The sequence below is a fragment of the Glycine soja genome, chromosome 4 (assembly GCF_004193775.1).
Source record: "Glycine soja cultivar W05 chromosome 4, ASM419377v2, whole genome shotgun sequence".
Taxonomy (NCBI): domain Eukaryota; kingdom Viridiplantae; phylum Streptophyta; class Magnoliopsida; order Fabales; family Fabaceae; genus Glycine; species Glycine soja.
Window position 1 is genome coordinate 51,557,274 of NC_041005.1, and position 22,773 is coordinate 51,580,046.

Sequence of the window (22,773 nt, forward strand, 5' to 3'; positions counted from 1 at the left end):
TAATTAGTAGTATTATATAAAATAAAATAAAAAAACTAAAGAGATCATGGCAAGTTGGAGGCCTGCACTGGCTCAATGAACTTTGTCGGTTGCATATTTTGTCTACTCCAAACTATATATAACAGTCCAATAATAAACTGAAAAATTAAAGTGAGTCCATAATAAACTACTCATAAAATGTTTTAGTAGCTCATAATGTGGGCACAGTGTAAGTTCCCACCTATATGAGCAATGATTGAATTTATAACGCATTAAGCAAATGGTTGCCAGTTTGCCATTGATCATGAAAACCATATCATATGAATCACACTTTCTTTGATACACTAGCTAGTAAGATTAAAGTTAAAACACTCACTTTGTTTAAAATTTTATAAAATGAAGTAATGATCAAAGATTGGATGGTCATTAATTTCCGGAGAGTGATGAAACTTGAATTTGATGGTGATGGCATGGATGATAATAGCCTAATCGTTGTTACTTTAAACTTAAACGGAGCAAATATTATTAGGTTCTTACCCCCCACCTTGCATGAGGAGGCATGGCATGAGATTGAGAAGGTCACTGCCCTCTTTCTTTGATTTCTGACTCGGATTACACCGATTAGACTATTAGGGACCAATAAAGAAACCAAAAGGTTCAAAAGCGAGGAACACACCCCCTCTTTGACTTCGGTGCTTGATATACACACATCAACTTTTCCACCCTTTTAAAAATCTTTTGTTATCATCAATCACATTTTTTATTTTCTCTTGATTGGACGCGGAAAAAAAGCCGTGGCAGGTGGCACTAGGTGCTAAATGATAACATTAATTAGTGTGAAATTTTCGAATTGTTAAACAAGTAAAGATAATTAAGAACAATAAGTGATTTGATGCTAAGCATTGAGATCTGAATAATGCTAGACGTGGCTTAATCAATTCTCAATGTTAACCATCAAATTAAGGGCAATTTGTGCATTAAGACATGGGCATCGATGCTCGGAGCCATATGATGATATGGGTCCTTTAGCCAAGCAACATTCACTATTGTTGTCAGATCCAAAGGGAAGATCGAAGTGCGTGTACGTGTAAAAAAGAGTTCCAACTCCCATTGGTATGGCATAGGACCTCACTTTTGGGTACAGATTGTTGTGTAAACAAGATTTGTTGCAAGATATTGTGGAGTTCTTTTCGAGTTTATTTAACCAGGAGTCTTCACAATGTATTAAACCTCATGCTGATTGTGGAAGTTGAGTAATTCACTCTTATTTTTTTGCTGAAACCAAAGGACACTCTTATATACTCACCTCCGTCTTGATTAAAAAAAAAACTTCACACTAAATAAAAAAAAAATTAGTTAACATTATTTAATTTTGTTAATTCTGCTTAAAAAATAAGTTTCTTTTCAAATTATTCTTAATTGAAACTTGATATCAAAAATAAAAATGAATGATTAAAAATAGAATCTCAAGTAAATAAATGATATTTTAAAGATAATTTCGTTAAGTATAGTATAGTTAAATTTTGCTTATATTTAAAACCAAAATATATGGACTTTTTGTTGCTTAGAGAAAATACACACAAGAGATGTGTATATTAATTATGTTGTTTTATTTAATAAGTTTTGTGCTTCTTTGGTAAGGGTATTTGAGTTAAGTATTTAATATTTGACTCTCTATAAAGTGTTGAGCTAATCACTTAAGGGTTGAAAGGAGTGATCTTGAAATGGAAGAACAATTAGTGATATGTTTCTATTTTACCAAAAAAAAAATAAATAGGGACATTTTTCTCTAAAATATTTTAATCATTCACATTTCCTTCTCAAGTGTGAATCATGATTCCTTCTCAAATAGCTCAAAAGTTTTCACTTAAGGTGTGATAAATCTCCAACAACTAGAAGAACTTGTCATTTATACTGTTGTCATAGGATTTAGAAATGGAGAAGGGAGTTTTCAACATGTCCAAAAAACAATAGGATAACAAAGCATAAATTTACCCATCCTAATTCATAGTAAGAACCTTTGTGTCACGAGAGTCTCAAAGTGAAATTTGTCACTAATAATTATGTGTCCAAAATTTACATGCAAGTGAGGCTAAGATTGACAATAATATTAGTCTGATAAAAATAACTAACTATTTTTTATAATAAAAGTCTTTAATTTGATTATGACTTTCTCTTTTCCTGTTAAAAAAGCTTCTATAGTTCTATGTATGCGTTTTCTCAATCAGTCAACATCATTCTCCATTCCTTTTTATTTTATTGCATTACCATCATATATTTGTATTTGTTTTTCTTTCACTTGGTAAAAAGCCTGTACCATGTTATTTAAAATTAAAAATAGTAAATTATTATATTAACAATTCTAGCAACTATTACTATAGGAAAAAAATATTTCAAAATTAAACTAATAAAGTCTTAACTAAGATCAATAACATTTAAAAGAAAGGTTAAATAAATTAACTTTATGATCACTTAAAAATGATAAATATAATTAGTTATAACAATTTAATAAGTAAATTTACATCCAGAAAAATTAGAGAGAAAAAATTCAAATAAAATTTATGATAATTTTAATAAATTATTTTATTAATTTAGAATTTTTCTTATCGTATAATCCACTTTAGACATAAATAAAAAGTTGAATAAACTCTAATAATGTTTCTTTTATCAACAAAAGAAAATATTGTTATGAAAGAAGATAAAGGAAATAATGGATATCCAACCCTTACAACAAGAACAACACTCAGAAAATGTCACCATAACCCTAGTGTTTTAGTATACTAATAAACTAACTCGAATCCACATTCTTAATTGAGAAAGATTCAAATCCGAATCTGACCTTTATTAAAATGAGTTTTTTCTATCAATATCAGTGGACATGCATTTTCCCTCCTATCATGTGGCAGGTGCGCGTAGTAAATGATCAGAACAAACCAGATTGTAACTTTGCTAAATTGGCTTGAGGCTAAGTTAGTAAATAACACTTTGACAATTTTGTATCATTTTTTTTACTATATGTATCATTGTTTCCAAGAGTAATATTTTAATCAATTTTATGACTCATTTATTATGTTTTATATCAAATCAAGTTTTTTCAAAAAATAAGAATTATTCTATTAAAACGTATTATTATTTTTCTTAACTTTTTACTCAATAATCACTTTTTGTTGTCAATAATATACATAATGATAAATAGATATTACAAATTATCTCTTAAAAGAAGATATTATGAATTACTACTAAAAATATCTTTTTACCTATTTGAATAATTTTCTAAAATTTTGTAAAATAATTTATGGAAAAAAAATTATGCATTGCCTGTGTAAATAATTTTATATTATCATCTATTTATAATAATATAAATTATTATGTATAATAGATTTATTGGTTTTTATAAAATTATGTTAAAAAATCATATTAACAGGATTTGTGATTATTTAATAATGTTATTTTACATTAGCAATAGATTGTCATATTCATATTTTATTATTAATAAGGTAATATATAGGCTAAGTTATTTCGTTAAATATTTTTAATATTTATTTATAAATAACTATGCATTATGGTTATTAGTTTTTAAACATTTTTTAAATACATATATTAATCAAAAACACCTATAGAAAAGTAAATAATAATTGTAAAGTTGAAAAAGGATTTGAAAGGTTTTATTAAAAATTATTTATCAAATTTACATATCATAGAAGATGATTTTGAAGAGAGTATTGACATTCTTAATATGTAATTTCTAATATTTACATGTTCTATGAATATCAGAAATATTATATTTATATTTTGAATAAGTAAATATTGAAATAATATTGATCATTAATTATTAAAAAATTAATCATAATCTAAAAAATATTGGCCATTAATTATTAAATTTTTTTATATTTTTAAAAAATAAAAGAAAAGAACATACTCAATTTGATTGTAAAGAAAAATAAAAGGAACCATATTTGCTTGGTATCTTTATTGAAAATATCGATGTTCGTGTATAAACTATTTGGTATTAAATTTCTATATAATTTAATTATTTAAAATATTAAATTTTAAAAAAAATATTCATAGTAATTTAAGTAATTGAAAATGTAATTAAAAAAAGTTATTTATTTATTTTTTAGAATATGGCTCACCCCACCGTTGAGCCTTAGTATGTCGTTTTGAACCAAACGACAGTTGCGTCAGAACTACGCTGAAGAATATCATCACCATCAAAGTGTTTCGTTGGAAGGGGAATTTGGCAGATCATTGGAAGAAAATGGCGGGTGGTGGAAAGGTTTCGTTCAAAGTCACACTCACCTCCGATCCAAAATTACCCTTCAAAGTGTATATATCTTAATCTCAACAATTTTTCCCAAATCTCTCTTTTTTTCTTCCCTAATCTCGATTTTCTGAATTTCTTTCAGGTTTAGCGTTCCAGAGGCTGCGCCTTTTACTGCCGTTCTCAAATTCGCCGCCGAAGAATTCAAAGTCCCGCCCCAGACCAGCGCTATCATCACCAATGGTAACTAATTATCCTGAGTTATTAGATCAATATTTTCTTTATCTTTTTTTATGATGTTGCGATTTTTAGGATATTTAAAGTTTCTCGTAATTTGGAACGTGTTGTGGTTGTGTGGTGGCGAAAATTGAATACATGGTGGGTGCCTTTCACGAGTTTTTCCTTCCTTAGGTAGCTTTTAGCCTTTGGGGGATTACAAAGGCTTGGCCACACCGTACTGTTTTTGGATTAAGAAAATACTTTCTTTTATCGTTGATTACATAAGTGTCACATTCTATGTACTTTATTTTCACTTTTCAGCTGATTTGTATTCACAAATATGAAACAAAGTTAAAATGAGACCGCAATTTTACAAGAGTCAATATACAATTTCGTCCTTAAGCCTGGCAACCTACGTTGATTTATTCCTTCAAAACTTTTGTGTATATAACTTAATTCCCGAATCTAGCAATGCCATCACAAATTTAGTCCTCAAATTTGGTCAATTGCATGAAGGAAGAACTGATTCATTATGAAATTTATAGATTTGGAGTTAAATTGTATACATTCTAACTACATATACAATTTCATCCTTAAAAGTGGCAAAATGTGTTGATTTGGTAATTGAAAGTTTACATGTAGATAACAATGTAATTCTGGAATCTGTCTATTTTATGACAAATTTTAGCACTCAAATTTGGTCAACTTCACAAAAGAAGACTCTTTTGTCTTCAAGTTGACAAATTTGAGAAATAAATTATTGTATACATGCAAATTCTTAGGTACTAAATCAACAAAGGTTGCCACTTTTGAAGAAAACTATGTATTTACTCATAATATGGTAAGGGAGGCATTGAGGGAAAGAGGCTGATTTTTAAAGGCGGCTGAAAATGTTATCATTATTAAATTATTGGAAACTTCGTACATCTCAGCTCCAAAATATTGGCCTCATTTCATTCCTTGTATTCTTCACTTAAGGGTTGTCTCCTTTACAAGCTAAGTAGTGTCTGGCTTATGTGTTTAGCACAAATTTGAGTTTTTTCTTTTTCTTTTCTTTAGGCATGTATTACAGTTATTTAGGGCTTTTTGTAAGTTGTAGATATAGACCCTTTGAAATTTGTAATCTATATAATCTTTAGGTTTTATTATATTCTTTAGTTAAGTTGCTGGTAAACATACTCAAAGTTAACAGGATTCATAGTGGCAACATCGTGACAAGATATATTATCTCTGTATCCTCAATCAACTCAGCTGTTGCTGTTATGTCCTCTTAGATCTTAAATTACAGTGCAAATGAGATCTTCTCTCTTCCAAAATACAAAAAGTTCCAATGGATTGAGATTTAATTGGGGCTGATTGACAAATTAGTTACTAGTACTGACTTGGTGAGCCCATCATATGTTGTGACCTTTGGCATTTACTGTTGCACTACTAAAAGTGTAGTACTGTTCATTAAGAAGGAAAAGAAATATGGGAAAGGTAACCAACCAATACTATTAACTTAGATTAATCCAGTGAATGAAGAATTACAAAATTTAAGAGTATTGTTGTTTATGTATATTATTGGCTGTCAACCTTTCATTATGAAAGCCTATCTTGTTTTAGTAATATTCATCTTAGATCTGCTACATTCATATTTATTCCTTTGTATGCATGCAGATGGTGTTGGCATAAATCCCCAGCAGAGCGCAGGTATGGCAGTGCTTTATCATCTGTTTCTTTAACTTTCTGCTTTGTTAGAAGAATCATCATATTTTCCTCTTCAAATAATGGTTTACTGCCACAATTTTGTCCTTAAAAAGTTACTACACAAGGCTAATATAAAAACAATGTCACCCAAACATTTGGGATGGTGTTTTTCTGGTTAAATTTAATAATATACTTGAAATGGTTATGTTGAGATTGCTTGGTTCACATTCTTTGTAGTTGCAATCATGGGTTCCTATATAACATGACATTAAATAAAATTGTATTATACATAGGTTGATGGTAGTTGTTATCTTTCATTTGACAAGCTGTATATTTTATTTCTTCAGGCAATGTCTTCCTTAAACATGGTTCAGAATTGCGCCTGATTCCGCGTGATAGGGTTGGTGCCTTTTAGATGTTACAGATGTCTGACTGGAGTTGGCGCCTTTTAGATGTTACAGATGTCTGACTGGATATTGACCCTTCTCGCTAGATACATGAACTGTAGCTTCATATGTAGTAATCAATAAATACCATTGTTACTGATTTCATATATTGATATTGAGATCAAAGGTGTCTTCAAGCGATAAAGTTTTTTTCTTTTTTCAATAATGATATAAATGTTTTGGGAAAAATTATGTGAACTGCTATAGTCCTGTCAGCCTTGAATGTTTGGTAGAGGTAGCTCATGGCGTTGACAACTTCCAAGAAGCGCCACCCCTTCCCCTACTGCTATTCTAGTTGAAGAGTTTATCTTATTTAGGCCATGCAAAAGTGGAATATGGTTATTAGTTACATGACTTTTTAAACACAAACACAATGATGATCCACTACTCAGTTGTCGTTATAACTACTGTTGAAAAGTCAAGCGTTGCAATCCAGGGTCTATGAATTCCCTTTGCCGGCTATGGGATGATGGAAGCTATGGTTGCTAGTGAGTGTGACTGCAAAGGAATCATGGTTCCCTGAGATAGAAAAATTGACTGAAAACTTCTGCCTACATGTACCCTTTACCAGAATGTAGCTGTCTACGGCAATCTCACTCCAGTCGAATTGTCACAATCTAACATTCTTGATAAATGAATGCCATGCCTCATTTGTTCTCTCTTACATTTGCTGCCGTTAGATTTGAATTATTTCCATGTCTCTAGTTTTTCGACTTCCAATGGGTCTGCCCGAGTTGAATTGTTACCGTCGCAATACGTGGGTAGGGTGTTACTGGCTTACTGCATGAAGATTTTTTGGGAAGAGTGCTAAGGTGCGAATGGGAAGAGTGCACTTAGCATTCCAGGGAAGGATATATCATATAGCCTAACTCAGACAAGTAAGGAGTTGTATTTTGGTTTTCACTTCTGTTGCTCTTTAAACGGAGACGTCTCTTCCCCATGTAGAAGAGAGCATTGAGTAAGCTTAGAGTATTTTTACCCGGTATCATAGTGAGAGATCCTTAAGCCTTTTTCCCTCTTCCGGATTTTTAAATGTGATGGCTACATATATTTTCCTGCCCTTTGATTGAAATTCAAAATGATTGTATAAGAAAAGAAATTAGTGTAATATTGGATGACGAAAAAATGAGAGAGTTAGTTTAGGTGGTTTGAATACCATACAAAGAAGGTCTTAAGAGTTACCGGGGAGAAGAATATATTGTATGATTTTTAGTTCTATAAATAAGAGGAAACAAAAAAAAAACATTAACTAGAAAAAATTATCAAGAGGGATCTCATGATAAATAACACATCCGTCAAATTTTGGTTTTTAATCGAATTGAATAGTATTGTATGATTCATGCAGTTGATTGCGCAGTGAGACGTAGAATCATTCATGTAGGCTAAGATTTAAGAGTTTAGCTGTCATGCATTGTTATGAATTTCATTGTCAACAAATAAAAAATATCCTAAATGTAAGATAATTATTATAAAAACTGATTTGAGATTCAATGACCGTAAAAAAAATGTTTATTTTATCTGTGCACGTATTATTAATTCTTTTAATAATCAATACCTAGAGGATAGAATTAACTTTTCTATGAAATTTTTATTTTAAGATGTTGCACAATCCAAAATTTTAGTATCTTTGTGTTTTATTTTTCTGTTCCATGTTCATCTAACATTTGTGAGTAGAGGTGTAATTTTGGTCCAATATTTTTTTATTATACTAATACAAATTTAAAAAAAATTAAAAAACAAGTCTGTCATAGATCAAGGATAAAAAAAATGTCAATATGATCATCAGCACACACAAAATAAATATTCTTTTCAAATACGATTTATTTTATACATAAAATTAACTAAAATTCAAATTATGTATCACTTCATTAAAAAATACAAGCTACTATCATAAAGTTAAGAGTTAAAGCAATCTTACTTGTTGCTTTAGTTTAGCGTTAAAATAGAGTTAAATAAATTTGTTCTTAAAAGAGTTGAAAAGAATTACTACTGGTCTCTACTAGTATATTACAAGGCTTATGTTTTTTGCTATAGTACAGTCAAGAAAAAAAATGTTTTTTGCTATGGCCGTTGCATTAAATTGAGTTCATTTCAGTAAATATCCGGGAAGTGTTTTTTTTCCTTTGATATAAATATATGTTCATATATCTTTCACAAAACTCTCAACGTGTGAGTATTATTCGACCATTCTTCGCAAATTTTCTAGCTGTTTTTAAAAAATAGTGTCAAAATACTCAAGGATCTCTTTCAACGATCGTCCTCTTATCCTCAGCAATGCTTACAGTATGGTAATTCAATGCGTAATGGGTTGGCAATGGATTTAAACCAAATCCAGTTAGCTTTACGCTCTTGTGGACGCTTTCAAGCTATCAAACATGCCAAATCACTCCATTCTCTTATAATAAAACTTTGCCTTTTCAATCACGTTTTTCTCCTAAACAACATCATCTCTGTCTACGCCAAATGTTCCCATTTCAATGATGCACGAACCCTTTTCGACGATATGCCTCAGAGGAACATAATTTTCTAGACAACAATGGTCTCTGCAATCACCAATTCTGGGAGACCCCACGAGGCTCTTACCCTCTACAACCACATGCTGGAATCCAAAACTGTGCAACCTAATCAGTTTTTGTACTCTGCGGTTCTCAAGGCATGTGGTCTCATGGGTGATGTTGAATTGGGCAAGTTGGCTCACCAACATGTATCTCAAGCTAGGTTAGAGTTTGACACAGTTCTGATGAATGCCCTTTTGGACATGTACGTCAAATGTGGGAGCTTGAGGGATGCCAAACGAGTTTTCTGTGTAAAAATTCCACTTCATGGAACACCCTCATTCTTGGACCATGCTAAACAGGGTCTGATGAGGGATGCGTTGAATCTGTTCGATCAAATGCCAGAACCAGACCTTGTTTCTTGGAATAGCATCATTGCTGGTCTTGCAGATAATGCTAGCCCCCATGCATTGCAATTTTTTTCTATGATGCATGGGAAGGGCCTTAAACATGATGCATTCACATTCCCATGTGCCCTCAAAACATGCAGTCTTCTTGGAGAGTTAACCATGGGGAGACAGATTCATTGTTGTATTATAAAGTCAGGGTTTGAGTGTAGCTGCTATTGTATATCAGCATTGATTGACATGTATTCCAATTGTAAACTATTAGATTAAGCAATGAATAAATATATTTGATAAGAACTCTCCTCTTGCTGAAAACTTGGCAGTATGGAATTCTATGCTTTCTGGGTATGTTGCCAATGGAGATTGGTGGAAGGCACTCAGTATGATTTGTATACCTTTTGTATTGCATTAAAGGTCTGCATCTATTTTGGTAACTTGAGGTTGGTATTTCAAGTGCATGGATTGGTCATCACCGGTGGCTATGAGTTGGATTATGTTGTTGGAAGCATTCCTCCTAAATAAGATATTTCCAGACAAGTCACTGATTTCAAACTTATAAGGAATGTTATGTGACTGAAATTTGTACTGTGAAACAGTCTTTATGTTTTGGTGACTGTCAGTTCAATTAGAAGGTAAAAGCGCAGAAGTCTCAAATTTTAAAGGGCATTTAGATGGAAGATACTACAGTACTACACCAAAGAATACAAGATTAAGTATAAGCAGCAATTCAATCCGATATGCTTATTATACTTGCTATTGCCATGAGGTTTCACGCGTTCAATGTTTGCCTCCCCCAAGAAAAGGGTACAAACTAAAAAAGGTAAATACAATAGTACTTTCAATAGCTTTGTTCACTTATAATTTTAATTATATTTGGTTTTCATTAATCATTTTCAGTTTCATATTAACTACATAATAATTAATCATATACAACATACCAAGGTTATAAAACCCTAGAGTTTACGCAGACTCCTGAGAGTTCCATAGACTCAATTTGTAGACTCAACTCGTAAACTCGTAAGAGTCTACTTCATATAAAAATAATAATAAAATATATATAAATAACATACTAATTAAACATTTCAACAATATAATAAAGCAAAGCAGTAAATCATAAAGTTTAGAATATTTAAATAACCAAGTCTAGCATTAATACATCACTAGTAGACAATAACTTGTAGAGGTTATAGTAGTGGTAGATCATTCTCATTCAAGATTTAATGTTATTAGAGAACAAGGGTGTGAATTTTGTATTTGAGAATAACACACTCAATGAAGATATGTTGAATGTTAAACACACGGAAAACAATAAAAAATAACTTATATTTTGGTCTAATTTTTTTAACTTGCTAACTCGTTGACTCGGTGGTAAACTCTTCCTAACTACTCCACTCCCATTCGGGATGGGTGCCACAGCTTGTACGGCTAATTCTTTATATATAACCTATCTTTCCATTTGAAGGAGTCTATCCCACAGCTTAAGTCTGAAACACTACTATATCGGACGAAAAGTCTTTCCCGGCCTCACTAAGTGGATCTGGTGCCCACACTTTAGATAGTCCCAAGCTTCTTTTGCTAAAGCACATCTCCCGAGTTTACTTAGAGTTTATAGAGTTTACTCAGAGTTTACTAAAAAAAGAGTTTATTCAAGAGTTAACTCGCAGAAGACAAGTGAACTCATAAACTCGTAAGAATTAGTAAGTTAACTCGAGAGTTTGATAACCCTGCAATATATTAATTCAATTAACTACTTACATTTGATAATAAGCACTCATTTAAGAAACTCAAACTTTGTTAAAATCAGATGTGTCAGGGTCACCCCTGCCACTTAAAATTTGTTATAGTTCTAATAGTTATATTAGTACCTTTTATTGGTATTTTTTAAGTTTACTTGATCTTTCTGTACACTAGTATTGTAATTAAACAAACTAACCTTTTCTGATTTTTTTTATGCTGCATTCATTGCTGTTTTAAGTCATAAGGTCTCTGCCCATCTTTTAGCATGGTTAAGCAGCTTGACATTTTTAGCATATGGGAAGATCGGTCTATATTATTTAAGAAATACTGGCAACACATTCTTTTAAACACCCACCCTTTATGTAGAGCATTGAATCTTAGTGAATGAATTAATGAAGAGTATGTAGCTAGCGTTTGAGGGCGAGCCCTGGTGCAGCGGTAAAGTTGTGCCTTGGTGACTTGTTGGTCATGGGTTCGAATCCGGAAACAGCCTCTTTGCATATGCAAGGGTAAGGCTGCGTACAATATCCCTCCCCCATACCTTCGCATAGCGAAGAGCCTCTGGGCAATGGGGTAAGAAGTAAATGTAGCTAGCGTTTGTCGTTTTATTTTTATCATTTAAGCGTTATAGTTCTTTTTGTTTTTACAGTGAATTCTCTAAATACATAATTCTAAGAGAGATTTAAGATTATGATAATAATACAGACGGAAATGACAATGAACTAAAGGCTAGGCTTGATTACTGGTTTAGGTTGACTCTTTTTTTCTTTTTAAATAAAATTGTCTCTGTTTATCTGCCTATTTAGGAGGTTAAAAATAATTTTAACATAAATGGGAATACTAAAGACATTTGATAATCTATGTATTACTGTATCTTATTAAGTAATAAGTGGATAAAAAGAAATGAAGGCTGTTGAAACTGGACAGAACAGTAAGTTGATGATACATTTGGCTTGGAGTTGACTTATCTTGCATGAATCGTTCTGTATTTTGGGAATTCCACCGCGGACTAACATCATCACTTTCTTTCTATTTTGTCTTCTCTCGTTCCGTCCCATTTGCCCCAGTTTGAGTACAGATTGAGACACCACTAAGCAGCAACGATAACCTGTTGGGGCTTGACAAGAACCTCTCAAGCTATGTCTACCACTTTTTGGATTATTTGATCAGAGGGAATTCTGAGGACCTGGTCCGAGGGAAACAACGACAAAAACACGTCGCTCATTGTTTGTTTTGCAACAATTTTTTAAAGCCACAAATTTTCTTTCTATTATCTTTTACATTACTATGTTTCAATGTTTCAATGTTATGTATTAGGCTTGGCCGTGATTGGAACTATATAATGCACAAATTTGGTCTTTCCAAGCCACATTATCTGCTTCGTATTAGTTGCAAAGCTTGAACAAGTGGGGGCACCTAAATTAGGAGAACTTGGGAAGCCACTTAGCAAGTGCAACATTACAGTCCAAACCATATGAACCTGACCCATCATGAGCACTATGCAAACACTAGGGACATGGGTGGGTCCCACTTAAGAGAAGAGAAGATTAAATGGTGAACCCCACCTCCTCATCTCATCATCACTCACAGTCACCGATTGCTTCCTGCACAAGGCCGACTCATTGCGGTGCAACGTCTCCACCGTGCATGCTAGTGACAGTGGCAGTGGCAGTGGCAGTGTCTTAATTACATGGAATTTAATTTTTGAAGCCTTCCATGGAATTTATTCTCGTGCCATGTTTATTTCTTTCTCAATCATTGCACCCACTTTTGTCTCCCCACTCGCACTTTATTCTGACTTCCTACTATAGCTTTTATTTTTGTTTCGATCTAAACAAACAAGCATGGCATGTCAAGTTCTGATTCCTTCACACTTTCCAATTACTAGTAAACACTGCAAAAATTACCGCGAAACTCCCACGCCAAAATGCTTTTCTGCCCACTATTTTCGCGCCATATTTTGTTTGCTATCAATAAGAGCTGAATGGTCAGTGAGTAATCTAAGCTCAAGCAGACCTCTTAGTAATTTGCGATCTTTTACATGGACCAGGTAGCTACATCATAACGTGGCTTATGATCAGCGCCAAAGAAAACAAGAGTTCTTAGTAATTTGTGTTTTAATATCCACAATTCTCTTGACATTGGCGGTGGTTGTTAAGCCCATGCTGATTTGCGTAACTTTGGGCATCAAAGGCCAATGCGATCCTTAATCATAATACAATGAGTACAAAACATGAGTCAACTTGTTCCGGATTCGATGGAAACACACCACACCACACAAATCTAGATCTCTGATAAAAAATAAAAAAACACACAACTTAAAGAGAAAACGAGTACTTTAATAAAACAAATAAGCCGAAACAATGTGGTTTCAATAAGAAGGGATTAGAATATGAAGTGGCCTTAGTTTTATATATATGTATATTAGAAGTGTCCTTAGTCTTTGGAGTTTGTTCGCCATTGTCCCATTGACTTGTTTTTTCTTGGTACACACAGACTTGGATTTTGACCCTGTCTATTGTTTTCTGCACTAAAAGGGTTACCGGGGGCTTCCACTAAGTGAGATGTGAGAATCGTAGATGTAAGCAACCTTTTTGCGATTATGGGTTAAATTATAAAATGCTTTCTACTCGCTTACCTTTATGTGAAGTTTACGAAAATATAGAAAGATAAGAATAATTCGTAACTTTCAAGGATAGTCTTTTTTTCTTCTTTCAAATTTCAGACCGTTTGCTTCTTTTTTTTATCGTTGGAGAAATTGAGCGTTGAGGATGTAGAAGATTGTTGACCTCCCCCTCCACAAATCCCTTTCTATGAGATTGTTTTCAAAAAAATGGAAAACTTTGGACTTGTGTGAGTTCCTTCTCAATTATTTTTTTGTTTTAAAAAATTTTCTAAAATAATTTTACATTACTCAACAATCAATTTCTCATCTGAATTTAAAAAAAAAACTAAAAAACAGAAATAACTAAGAAGTGTTTCTTCAAGTGTTCTATTATTATTCTGAGGAAACAAATTTTGGAAAACAAAAATGTGCCCATGGGATATATTCTTTCAAAGATGTCGAAGAAAGAAATTTTAAAAAACCATTTTTGAAAAAAGTTAACAAACAAGTCGTAATTTTCTCAATAGAATACATTTCTACTTAAATTTCCCGTTTGACTGTCTCAGAAAAATAGTAGTTTGATGGAGTCAAATTATTAAGCAGATAATTAAAGCAAACTTCATGGTGGAAGTAAGATTATATGTTCTGTCCGTACATGCATTGAATGGATAAAGTAAAGCCACTTCTTGTAACAGCTAAATCTACAGTCACATAAATAGGATTATTATGTGGTTAATAATTGCTGTAGTAGTAGAAGTAATATACAGTGGTTGATTAAGTCTGCCATGGATTGGAGAGTTAGTGATACCCACCAACAAATACAAAAATGATCTGAGACCGATCAAATACTCATATCCTTAACACAAGAAGATGCTACAACTTTTAAAAGAGCTAATTAACAAAACAAAGGAAACGAAATTAATTCAACTCACAGCACATTTCAAAAGCCTCTATAGATTACAACAAAGCAAGGCAATATAGCTTTAGGGTTGAACACAAGCAACTCATCCAAATTAGAATAAGCTCCAACAGCACCGGCAACAGCAACAGAATCATACTCCTCCATGCCACCTTCTGCATTCTTCTTCACCCTGCCTGCTATCACTCTACAAACCAGCATTGCCCTCTTCTCCTCACTCTCCTCCACACACGCCGCCTTGTCGTGAGCCTTTCCACTCGTCGCCGTCGTCAAGATACCGGCTCCTCCGGTGACCTTGAACCCGTGCTTGATTATGCTGCACACGTTACACTGTGGTATCGAGTTGCACAAGTTGGAGGAACCGTTTAGGCCCAGGGAGCAATTGAAGGAGGTGCAGTGGAACCTGAGAAGCTCGTTGCCGTCTGCTATGCAACGAGGGTGCTTCTTGGAGAGCTTTGTGGCCTTGGCTTTTATGGAGTCTCTGTACTCTTCGAATTTGGTTATTGTTTTCTGAGTGTTGTGGACCTTGAGGATGCGGTCTATTTTGCACACTGGAGATTGCTTCTTCAGCCAGCTGGAGTGGAATATTATCTCAACTATGTTCTTGCTGGTGTCTTCTGGACCCAGTTCTGAAACTGAAATTGGTAACAGGGGAAAATAAATAAATAGTAAAGTGAAACATATAGTAAGTTATGGTACATTGGTGTCATGATTAAAACCATAGATGGCACACATATCAATATGTCAATTATGGTGTTTATATAAATGAGCACATACATATCACATGATATATCATATCGTACCAGATATGCTTGAATAAACTTTACCGCGAATATTTGTAGCAAAAAATAAGAGTAAAACGAATTAAAATCAACTCATGGAAATTAATTTTGAAGAAGTTTGAGGGAAAAAAATAACATGTTTGAAAACTCGCTAACAAATAATGTAAGCTATTGCTCTTAACTTCTTAAGACTTAAGATCATATTCAAAACTTGAAACCAGACACACCAAAAAATACTTTAAAATCTAAGAGAAAAACTTATTTTCTTCGGTTAAAAGTGCTTAGTATGATATGATACCTGCATGTTTGACAGCCTGGTGATGTTCCAAGCTTTCAGCTTTCATGATCTCACCACAGTCAGGGCAAGAACAAATGCTACTCCTTAGAGAAGGGTCTCTAGTGAAGCCAAGAACTGGGTCTACCACCATTCTACACTCATAACAACCGGAGAGTCTCCTGAATGGCATTCCCCTGAAAGAACCACCGCCAGAAGAAGTTGAAGATGCTGACAAAGAAGAAGAAGAGGCTGACACGGTTCCATTGAGTTCATTAAGAGGTGCTTTCATGGATCTGCTGGAAGCATCGTTCTTGTTGTTGCACCCACTTAGTAACAACCTTTTCTTGTGAACATCTGGGGTTGCTGTGTCAGGCTTTGCAGTGATCTTGGTGTTGTTACAAAGCGATCCTGAGCATTTCATCTTCTTGCATTTCTTGCTGTTTTCTTCTGGGACTCGTTCCTCTTGCAGCTTTCTATGTTCCTGTTTTTTCCTGTTTTCTTTTGCTTCTGGGGGTGGTTTTGCTTCCTTCTGCTGCTGCTGATTTTGTTGGATTTGCACATTTCTACAAGCTAGTAGGCCTCTCACCACCCATGAAGGTTGTTTCTCTGTTTTCTGTGCCTCTTGGTTTTGGTTTTGGCTGACATGTTTGGTAATGGTTGGTTTTCTTTGAGTTTTTGGTTTGCTCATTGTGGAAAGAATGGAAGTTTCCTCAGGATAGCAAATGATGGCTTTTTAGAACAAGATGTAGTGTATATGTGACATGTGAACGGGGCTCTTAAGATTGAAGCTTTGAGGAACCTATAGTTCTTCTTGCTGTGGGGGAGATATATGACTTTATGATGAGTGTTTTTCACCGTTGGTTTTTCTAGATGGAAGAGTCCTTTTTATTTTCTAAATAGTGGGAAAAGTAAAGAGGTATTGGCCAACGGGTCCCCCCGCCTTTTTATGCTGTGTCTGTCTTTGGATAAAACATTTTGTGAATATCATAACTGACCATCTTTTATTGCCTAATTCCCACGGCCACTAAAGTACTTCAATTTCATGTTTAATGATAGTTTGATCTTTACGAACTTTTTAAATAGCTGCTACTAAAAATTAAGTTAAATTAACCTATCTAATCTACTACTAGTATGATACTATTTGAAGCAAATGTATGTAACACGATATTTCTTTTAATTGCTAATTTGTTAATTTTCTTTCTATTGTTTCTTTTGACTCTCAGCTTCCAAATGTCCCTTCTAATTAGTTATGATTTGGCTTGAGTCATGCGTGCAAAGATATGAAACACAAACCACGTATCAGATGAAAATTCCAGGAAATTGACATTTGTGTTCAGGAAATTCCACGAATCAAATGGTCCCCCGTGGCTCCTTTTTCTTTCTTTTGGGAGGAAAGGGAGATGGTGTTACGATGAAAACTGACCACAAAAAAGAGAGTAACTTAAATGACATTGGCAGAATTACATTTTTCACTTCCGTTCTTCTGTTGTTTGGTTGAGTACCCCTGGTACTCTTGGCAATATATATATTTATTTTCCTTGGCTAATAAAAAAAGGTATTCCATTCCATTATTTTATCCAGCAGAAAATCACGTTTCGATAAAAAAAAAAAAAAGTAGATCATGTTGGTGCTAAAATTTAAGATATTAATGCAATATATACATCATTGAAGTTGGTGTATAAGCTGGGTTGTCTTTGCCCTCCGCTGAGATCCATCATTGCCAATTTTATAACCTAGACATTGCTTCCATCATTTATGTGTATAGGAGTTTTAATACAGAATTCTTGAACACATCAGTACCTATGAGCTTTCTGAAGCCGTTAATTTCTCAACATTATTGGAAGATGAATTAAATGAACATTTTTAATACTCCTTCCATCTCATTATAATTGTAAAAAAAAAATTGTTCGAAAATAATTTTTGTTTTTGTTTTTTAATATAATATTAGTTTTTTATTTATATCTCTTATAATATTAATAATAAATAAAAAATCTATACATAAATTAACGATAATATAAAATTATTAATCTCTTTTATCTATTATTATTATTAGTCTGTATAAAATAATTTAGAACGATAATCATTTTGGAAAGATATTTAAAAATGTTAGTTTAAGATACGTACTCCTACAACAAACCTTCTCCCATAATCGCTGACACAGATCATATCTGAACAGATCTAGATACTCTTAACCGATTAATATTGTACTTACTAGGACAAAAAACATTTACATATCACAGCTAGAAAATGCATTCAATTAAGAGTAGCATCTGGTTCCTTCCGAACCCCAACCCAACACAAGTTTATGGGGAGAGAGAGTTGATAATTAATTAGGCTTGTCGCTATTCTAAGCCCATGAAGGTGGACTTTTTCGGGCTAAACGCATTGCACCATTTGCAAGGTATTCCACTAATTACCCCATAATGGTGCCCTCTTATGGGGAAAAGCTGCTTATTTGATTCCTTTTCTGCCTCAAAATCATGCAAGCCCATATGCAATGGAATAAAGCCAGTTACTTTAATTATCATAAAAATCAGTAACAATTTCCCCCAAAATTTTTGAAAAAGTTGTTTCAACCGCTAATTTGTGTAGCATTCCATCTGGCAATTGGATCTGTATAAACATTATGCATTGTATAATTTGTATTGCAAAAGGCATTGGCACAAAACATAGCCGTTGCTGTGTAAAAAGTTTCTGAAACTAAAGGTTTTGTAGTGTAGTAATTATTGTTTACTAAGCTTGCGATTTACACTACGCCAGGTAAATGAAAATCTCTTTGCTCTGAAAGCTGAAGGTAGCCTGTCAAATACATATTTTAATTTTTACCTCTTTTAGTAAGACATTAAGATTAGAACTTTATCATGTGTCACTTGAGCCTTGAGTGAGAACACTTATTACAGAGATAGCAGCAAGGCACCAAGTGTATTTTAAATTTTAAATAAATTACCACGTGAAGTGAGTATGTTAGTTAAAGTGAACTTACAATTTTTAAACGGAAAAACTAAAATCTGAATGGAAAAGCCCAAGACAAGCTAGTACAAAAAATGTTTAATTAAAAAAGGACTTTGTGTTTGTGTGGTAATGTTGGGCCCTTGTGGTCATCAGAGAAAGTGACGGCTATATTTTCCAAAGGTAAGGAAGAATTATTGTGTGATCTTGTAGCCTCTAGGGGCATGTCCCATCCATTGGTTATAGAAATGAAAAAAGAGTAAGGAGAAATCTCAATGGTTAAGATCTCTTGTGGAGTAAGGAAATTGTTTACTCCAACTGCATGCCAGAATTTTTCCAAGGTAACAGAAGAGAGCACGAAATTTGATGTGATGAACAGAGAAGGACAATAAAAGAACCTTGAAATACAGACAGATCATAAATCTGTGGGAAGCAGCGATTTGATTGTTGTTGTCCTATCCTCAGACAAATGAAGAACTAAAGATGGCAAACTATGTTAGGATATTTGGTGGCCACTGGCACTGAGTGAGGGGTTCAAAGTTCAAATTTGAGAATGCAGCATAAAAGAGTTGGTTGAAGGTGTGATTTTTCTATTATTGAAAAATGAATGTTTTATAATATAAGGAGTTATTCTAGTGGCTACACTTGCTTGTTAGAACAATAAATTTAAACTATATCTTATTTGAATGATAGATAAATTTAGTTTAAATTAGTTTATTAGTAATTTAATTTATTTTTTAGATTTTTTTTATTCTATTTGTTCCTCTAATTTTTAAAATTAATTATATTTTATTTTATCATCTAAATTGGATTAACCATCACACATTTAAAAGTATGATCAAATTTAAATGACATAACCACTCAAATTAATTTTGATAGCGTGATCAAATTGTACTGAGGTTAAAAATTAAAGAATCAAATTAAAAAAAATAAAAAACTAAAAATCAAACCAATTCTAAAAATTAGAAGAACAAATTTAACTTCAAAATAAATTAGAAAATAAAAAACTAATTTAACCATAAATTTCTGACTTTTTCAAGTATTTATTCACTAATTAATGTTTAAATTTTTATTAATCATTTGTATGACATAAATTTATAGTTCTGACGTTTTAAAAATGAGAATTATTCTTATTATATAATTTATGTTTATTATATATATAAAGGTACGGAATTAAATTACGAGATGTTAAATTTAGTAAAATAACATATTTGATCATTTCTTACAAAAATCATATTTTATCACTCTAATTCATATTATATTATCTTGACAATTAAGTAAATCAAATTTTAGATAATTTAAAAATATTTGTGATCTATAATAAAAATTTACGTATTTTAAATATCGTATATATTATATGTTAAAATAAAGTAAAGTGATGAAAAAATATTCTAATTGCATGAAATTTTATAAACTTAATATATTTCATAAGAATTTTTAACACAGTAGTGGGATTAATAAATTTTAATTATTCTTTCTCTTATATATTTTTAACCCTCATTGTTATTATAATTTCTTCTTTTCTTTTTTATTATATCCATCAGTGTTATTTCTCTCTTACTGGGTGGGGATTATGTCTCAAATGAGTGTCAATTTTATTTTTCACACACATATATATAGATGCAGTTATGGACAATTATATGTAGAAGGTTAGCATATATATTAATACAATCTAACAAGAAATTTCAATTAGAATATTCAAATAGGAAGATCATTTTGACCCACTCTACTCCAATATATGCCCCTTCAAGATGACTGTGTGGAAGACAGACACACTAATCTTGGACAAATGTCTTAGTCAACAAGTTGACAAGTTGGTGACTAGAACGAATTGTGAGAAACGTGGTGAGCATAGGAAACTACTAATAAGCCACGCACAAAGTGATAATAATAAAAGGGTGCTTCATGAATGAGTGAAACACAGGATTGGCTCATAATTAATTAATTAAGTTAAGTAGCACCACCAATACTATCACAATAGATGGTGGATAAGGGTAACTTGTGTTGTGGAAAGTATTTGGATTATTGAAAAATGAATGCTTTGTGTGTGTGTGTAACACTTTAAATACAAACTAAAAATAAATAAATTACAAAACTTAAATAGGAAGATTATCTTAACTCAATCAATACTCAAACAATGTAGTTATCTGTCTTACCAATAGAACGTTTTTGAAGTGAATTTAACATTTATAACCTATTGTTCGTGATATTGCCACAATAGGTTGCATTGTCTTGATTATTGTTAATGTTGCTCAAGTAGCACAATGATGTATTTTGTTACAAATAATGGTGCAAAAATTTAGTACTTCTATCTTCCAAATCTAAGTGTGTGTTTTGTTCTGTGTCCCCAAAGTGTTTGTGAAAATGGTTCACTGGGGAAAATTTCTGGATTAGAAATAGGTTAAGGGACAGTGGCATGATAACATCTGACATCTGATAGCAAGTGTTTTTATTCTTTGTAAAAGTATTTTTATTAACAAATTTGTTTTATCCTCGCAACTGTGTTATTTAATTCTTGGATGGCATATCACCTCACAGCTTCCTCATCAATGAATATGTTATAATTTTTTATTTATCATTATATGTTATGATTTAAAGTAAGTTAAAACAATTTGAACTCGGATGGAAATTTGTGATTCACTAGCGGTTGGTTTATTAAAGTGTGTTAATTGTTAAATTATATATAGAGATTAGAGAGATATCAAAATAACTAAAAGTCCCTCGTGCTAATTATATACTTAAAATCAATTTTAATTTGTATCTAAACACCTTTAACTTAAAAAATCACTTTCTAATATTTATTATTCAAATAAAAATCACAGTACTTCACAATTAATTTTAACTATAATTAATTATATAAAATCAAGTTGTTCTGAAATCAATTCTACCAACACATATTTAAACACACACTAAGCAACCGCTTTTATAGTACTTTTATCTTTTTTGAAAATTGATTCTTTCCGCTTCAATTCAAGTTGCCCTACAAAGTTGTCAGAACAAACTGTTAAGTATTTCAGTGCATGAGTCCATTGGAAGCAAATAATGTGAAGTCGGAAAGATTCTCTTTGGTTTCTAGGAGCTCGATTTGCTGCTCATGCAAGCATGTCAGTAGCTGCTTGCTTTCTTCTTCTTCTTCTTCTTTTTTTAATATTAGCAGTCTGCTTGTATTTTCAAAAGTGTAAATTAGAAGTTATGTTTATGTACATGTCCTTTAAAGGTATAAGAGGCTTGTTAGATAGGCTCAAATTGAGTGGTTAAATTTAATTATAGCAGTCTAGTGCCAGGGTCAATTTTAAAGGAATTCTAGATACTGAAATGTATAATTGTCCATGAGTAAAATTGGATCTCGGTAAGTACAATCCAACATTAAAAGAAATTATTATCCTTTATTTTTATTTATAGTTATTGCAAAACATACGGATAACTTTCTCTAATGGAAATCTTGGATTCGATGATATCAAATTCATTAATTCATGAAATGCAAATCTAATCTCTAATGTTTTTTCCCCCCTATATAGTTATTACACTAACTCCAGTAACATTATTCCCTAATTCATTGACCAACGGTCTCGTATCATTACACTATACATTCTAATCAAATATTTCTCATACTCCTATTTATAGCCACAATTTGGTATCCCTAGGCTTAAGAGTTGTATGGTTATTGAATTAGAATTGTCTAAACCTTAATTTCCCAATTACAAGATTTAGATTATGGATAAATTCTTTAAGAGTAAATCATGGAAAAACATTAAGCATTTATTCAATAACTAGATCAATATAACAAGGATTCAAAAACGAAATCAATTACAATAACTTCAATTATAAAAACTATATTTCAAATTACACGTGAGATTGAAGAATACAAGTAAAAATAAGTCATTACCAAAGCAACAACCCTGCTCTAATATCTCAGCCAATTTCTCAGTTGTTACACATGTAGCAACTAGATACATGTTCAAATGTTCCTGTCCATGAAGACCAATAACCAATATGTTCAGGCAGTTG

General features: G+C 32.3%; 3 protein-coding genes across 3 annotated transcripts; 2 read left to right on the plus strand and 1 right to left on the minus strand.

Annotated features, from left to right (window-relative positions):
* The first annotated feature begins 4,130 nt into the window (after nucleotides 1-4,130).
* LOC114410451 (ubiquitin-fold modifier 1) lies at nucleotides 4,131-6,792 on the plus strand. The gene is made up of 4 exons (XM_028374396.1): nucleotides 4,131-4,305; nucleotides 4,386-4,483; nucleotides 6,119-6,151; nucleotides 6,496-6,792. Exons 1-4 carry the CDS (start codon nucleotides 4,238-4,240, stop codon nucleotides 6,561-6,563), a joined length of 267 nt encoding a protein of 88 aa, XP_028230197.1. The 5' UTR covers nucleotides 4,131-4,237; the 3' UTR covers nucleotides 6,564-6,792.
* A 1,869-nt stretch (nucleotides 6,793-8,661) lies between these two features.
* LOC114410452 (pentatricopeptide repeat-containing protein At4g08210-like) lies at nucleotides 8,662-9,790 on the plus strand. The gene has a single exon (XM_028374398.1). The coding sequence runs from the start codon at nucleotides 9,131-9,133 to the stop codon at nucleotides 9,764-9,766; it is 636 nt and encodes a 211-aa protein (XP_028230199.1). The 5' UTR covers nucleotides 8,662-9,130; the 3' UTR covers nucleotides 9,767-9,790.
* A 4,737-nt stretch (nucleotides 9,791-14,527) lies between these two features.
* Nucleotides 14,528-16,707, minus strand: LOC114410453. Its single transcript, XM_028374399.1, has 2 exons — nucleotides 15,838-16,707; nucleotides 14,528-15,392 (listed from the first exon to the last, which is right to left on the minus strand). Exons 1-2 carry the CDS (start codon nucleotides 16,502-16,504, stop codon nucleotides 14,779-14,781), a joined length of 1,281 nt encoding a protein of 426 aa, XP_028230200.1. The 5' UTR covers nucleotides 16,505-16,707; the 3' UTR covers nucleotides 14,528-14,778.
* Between the last annotated feature and the right edge of the window lie 6,066 nt (nucleotides 16,708-22,773).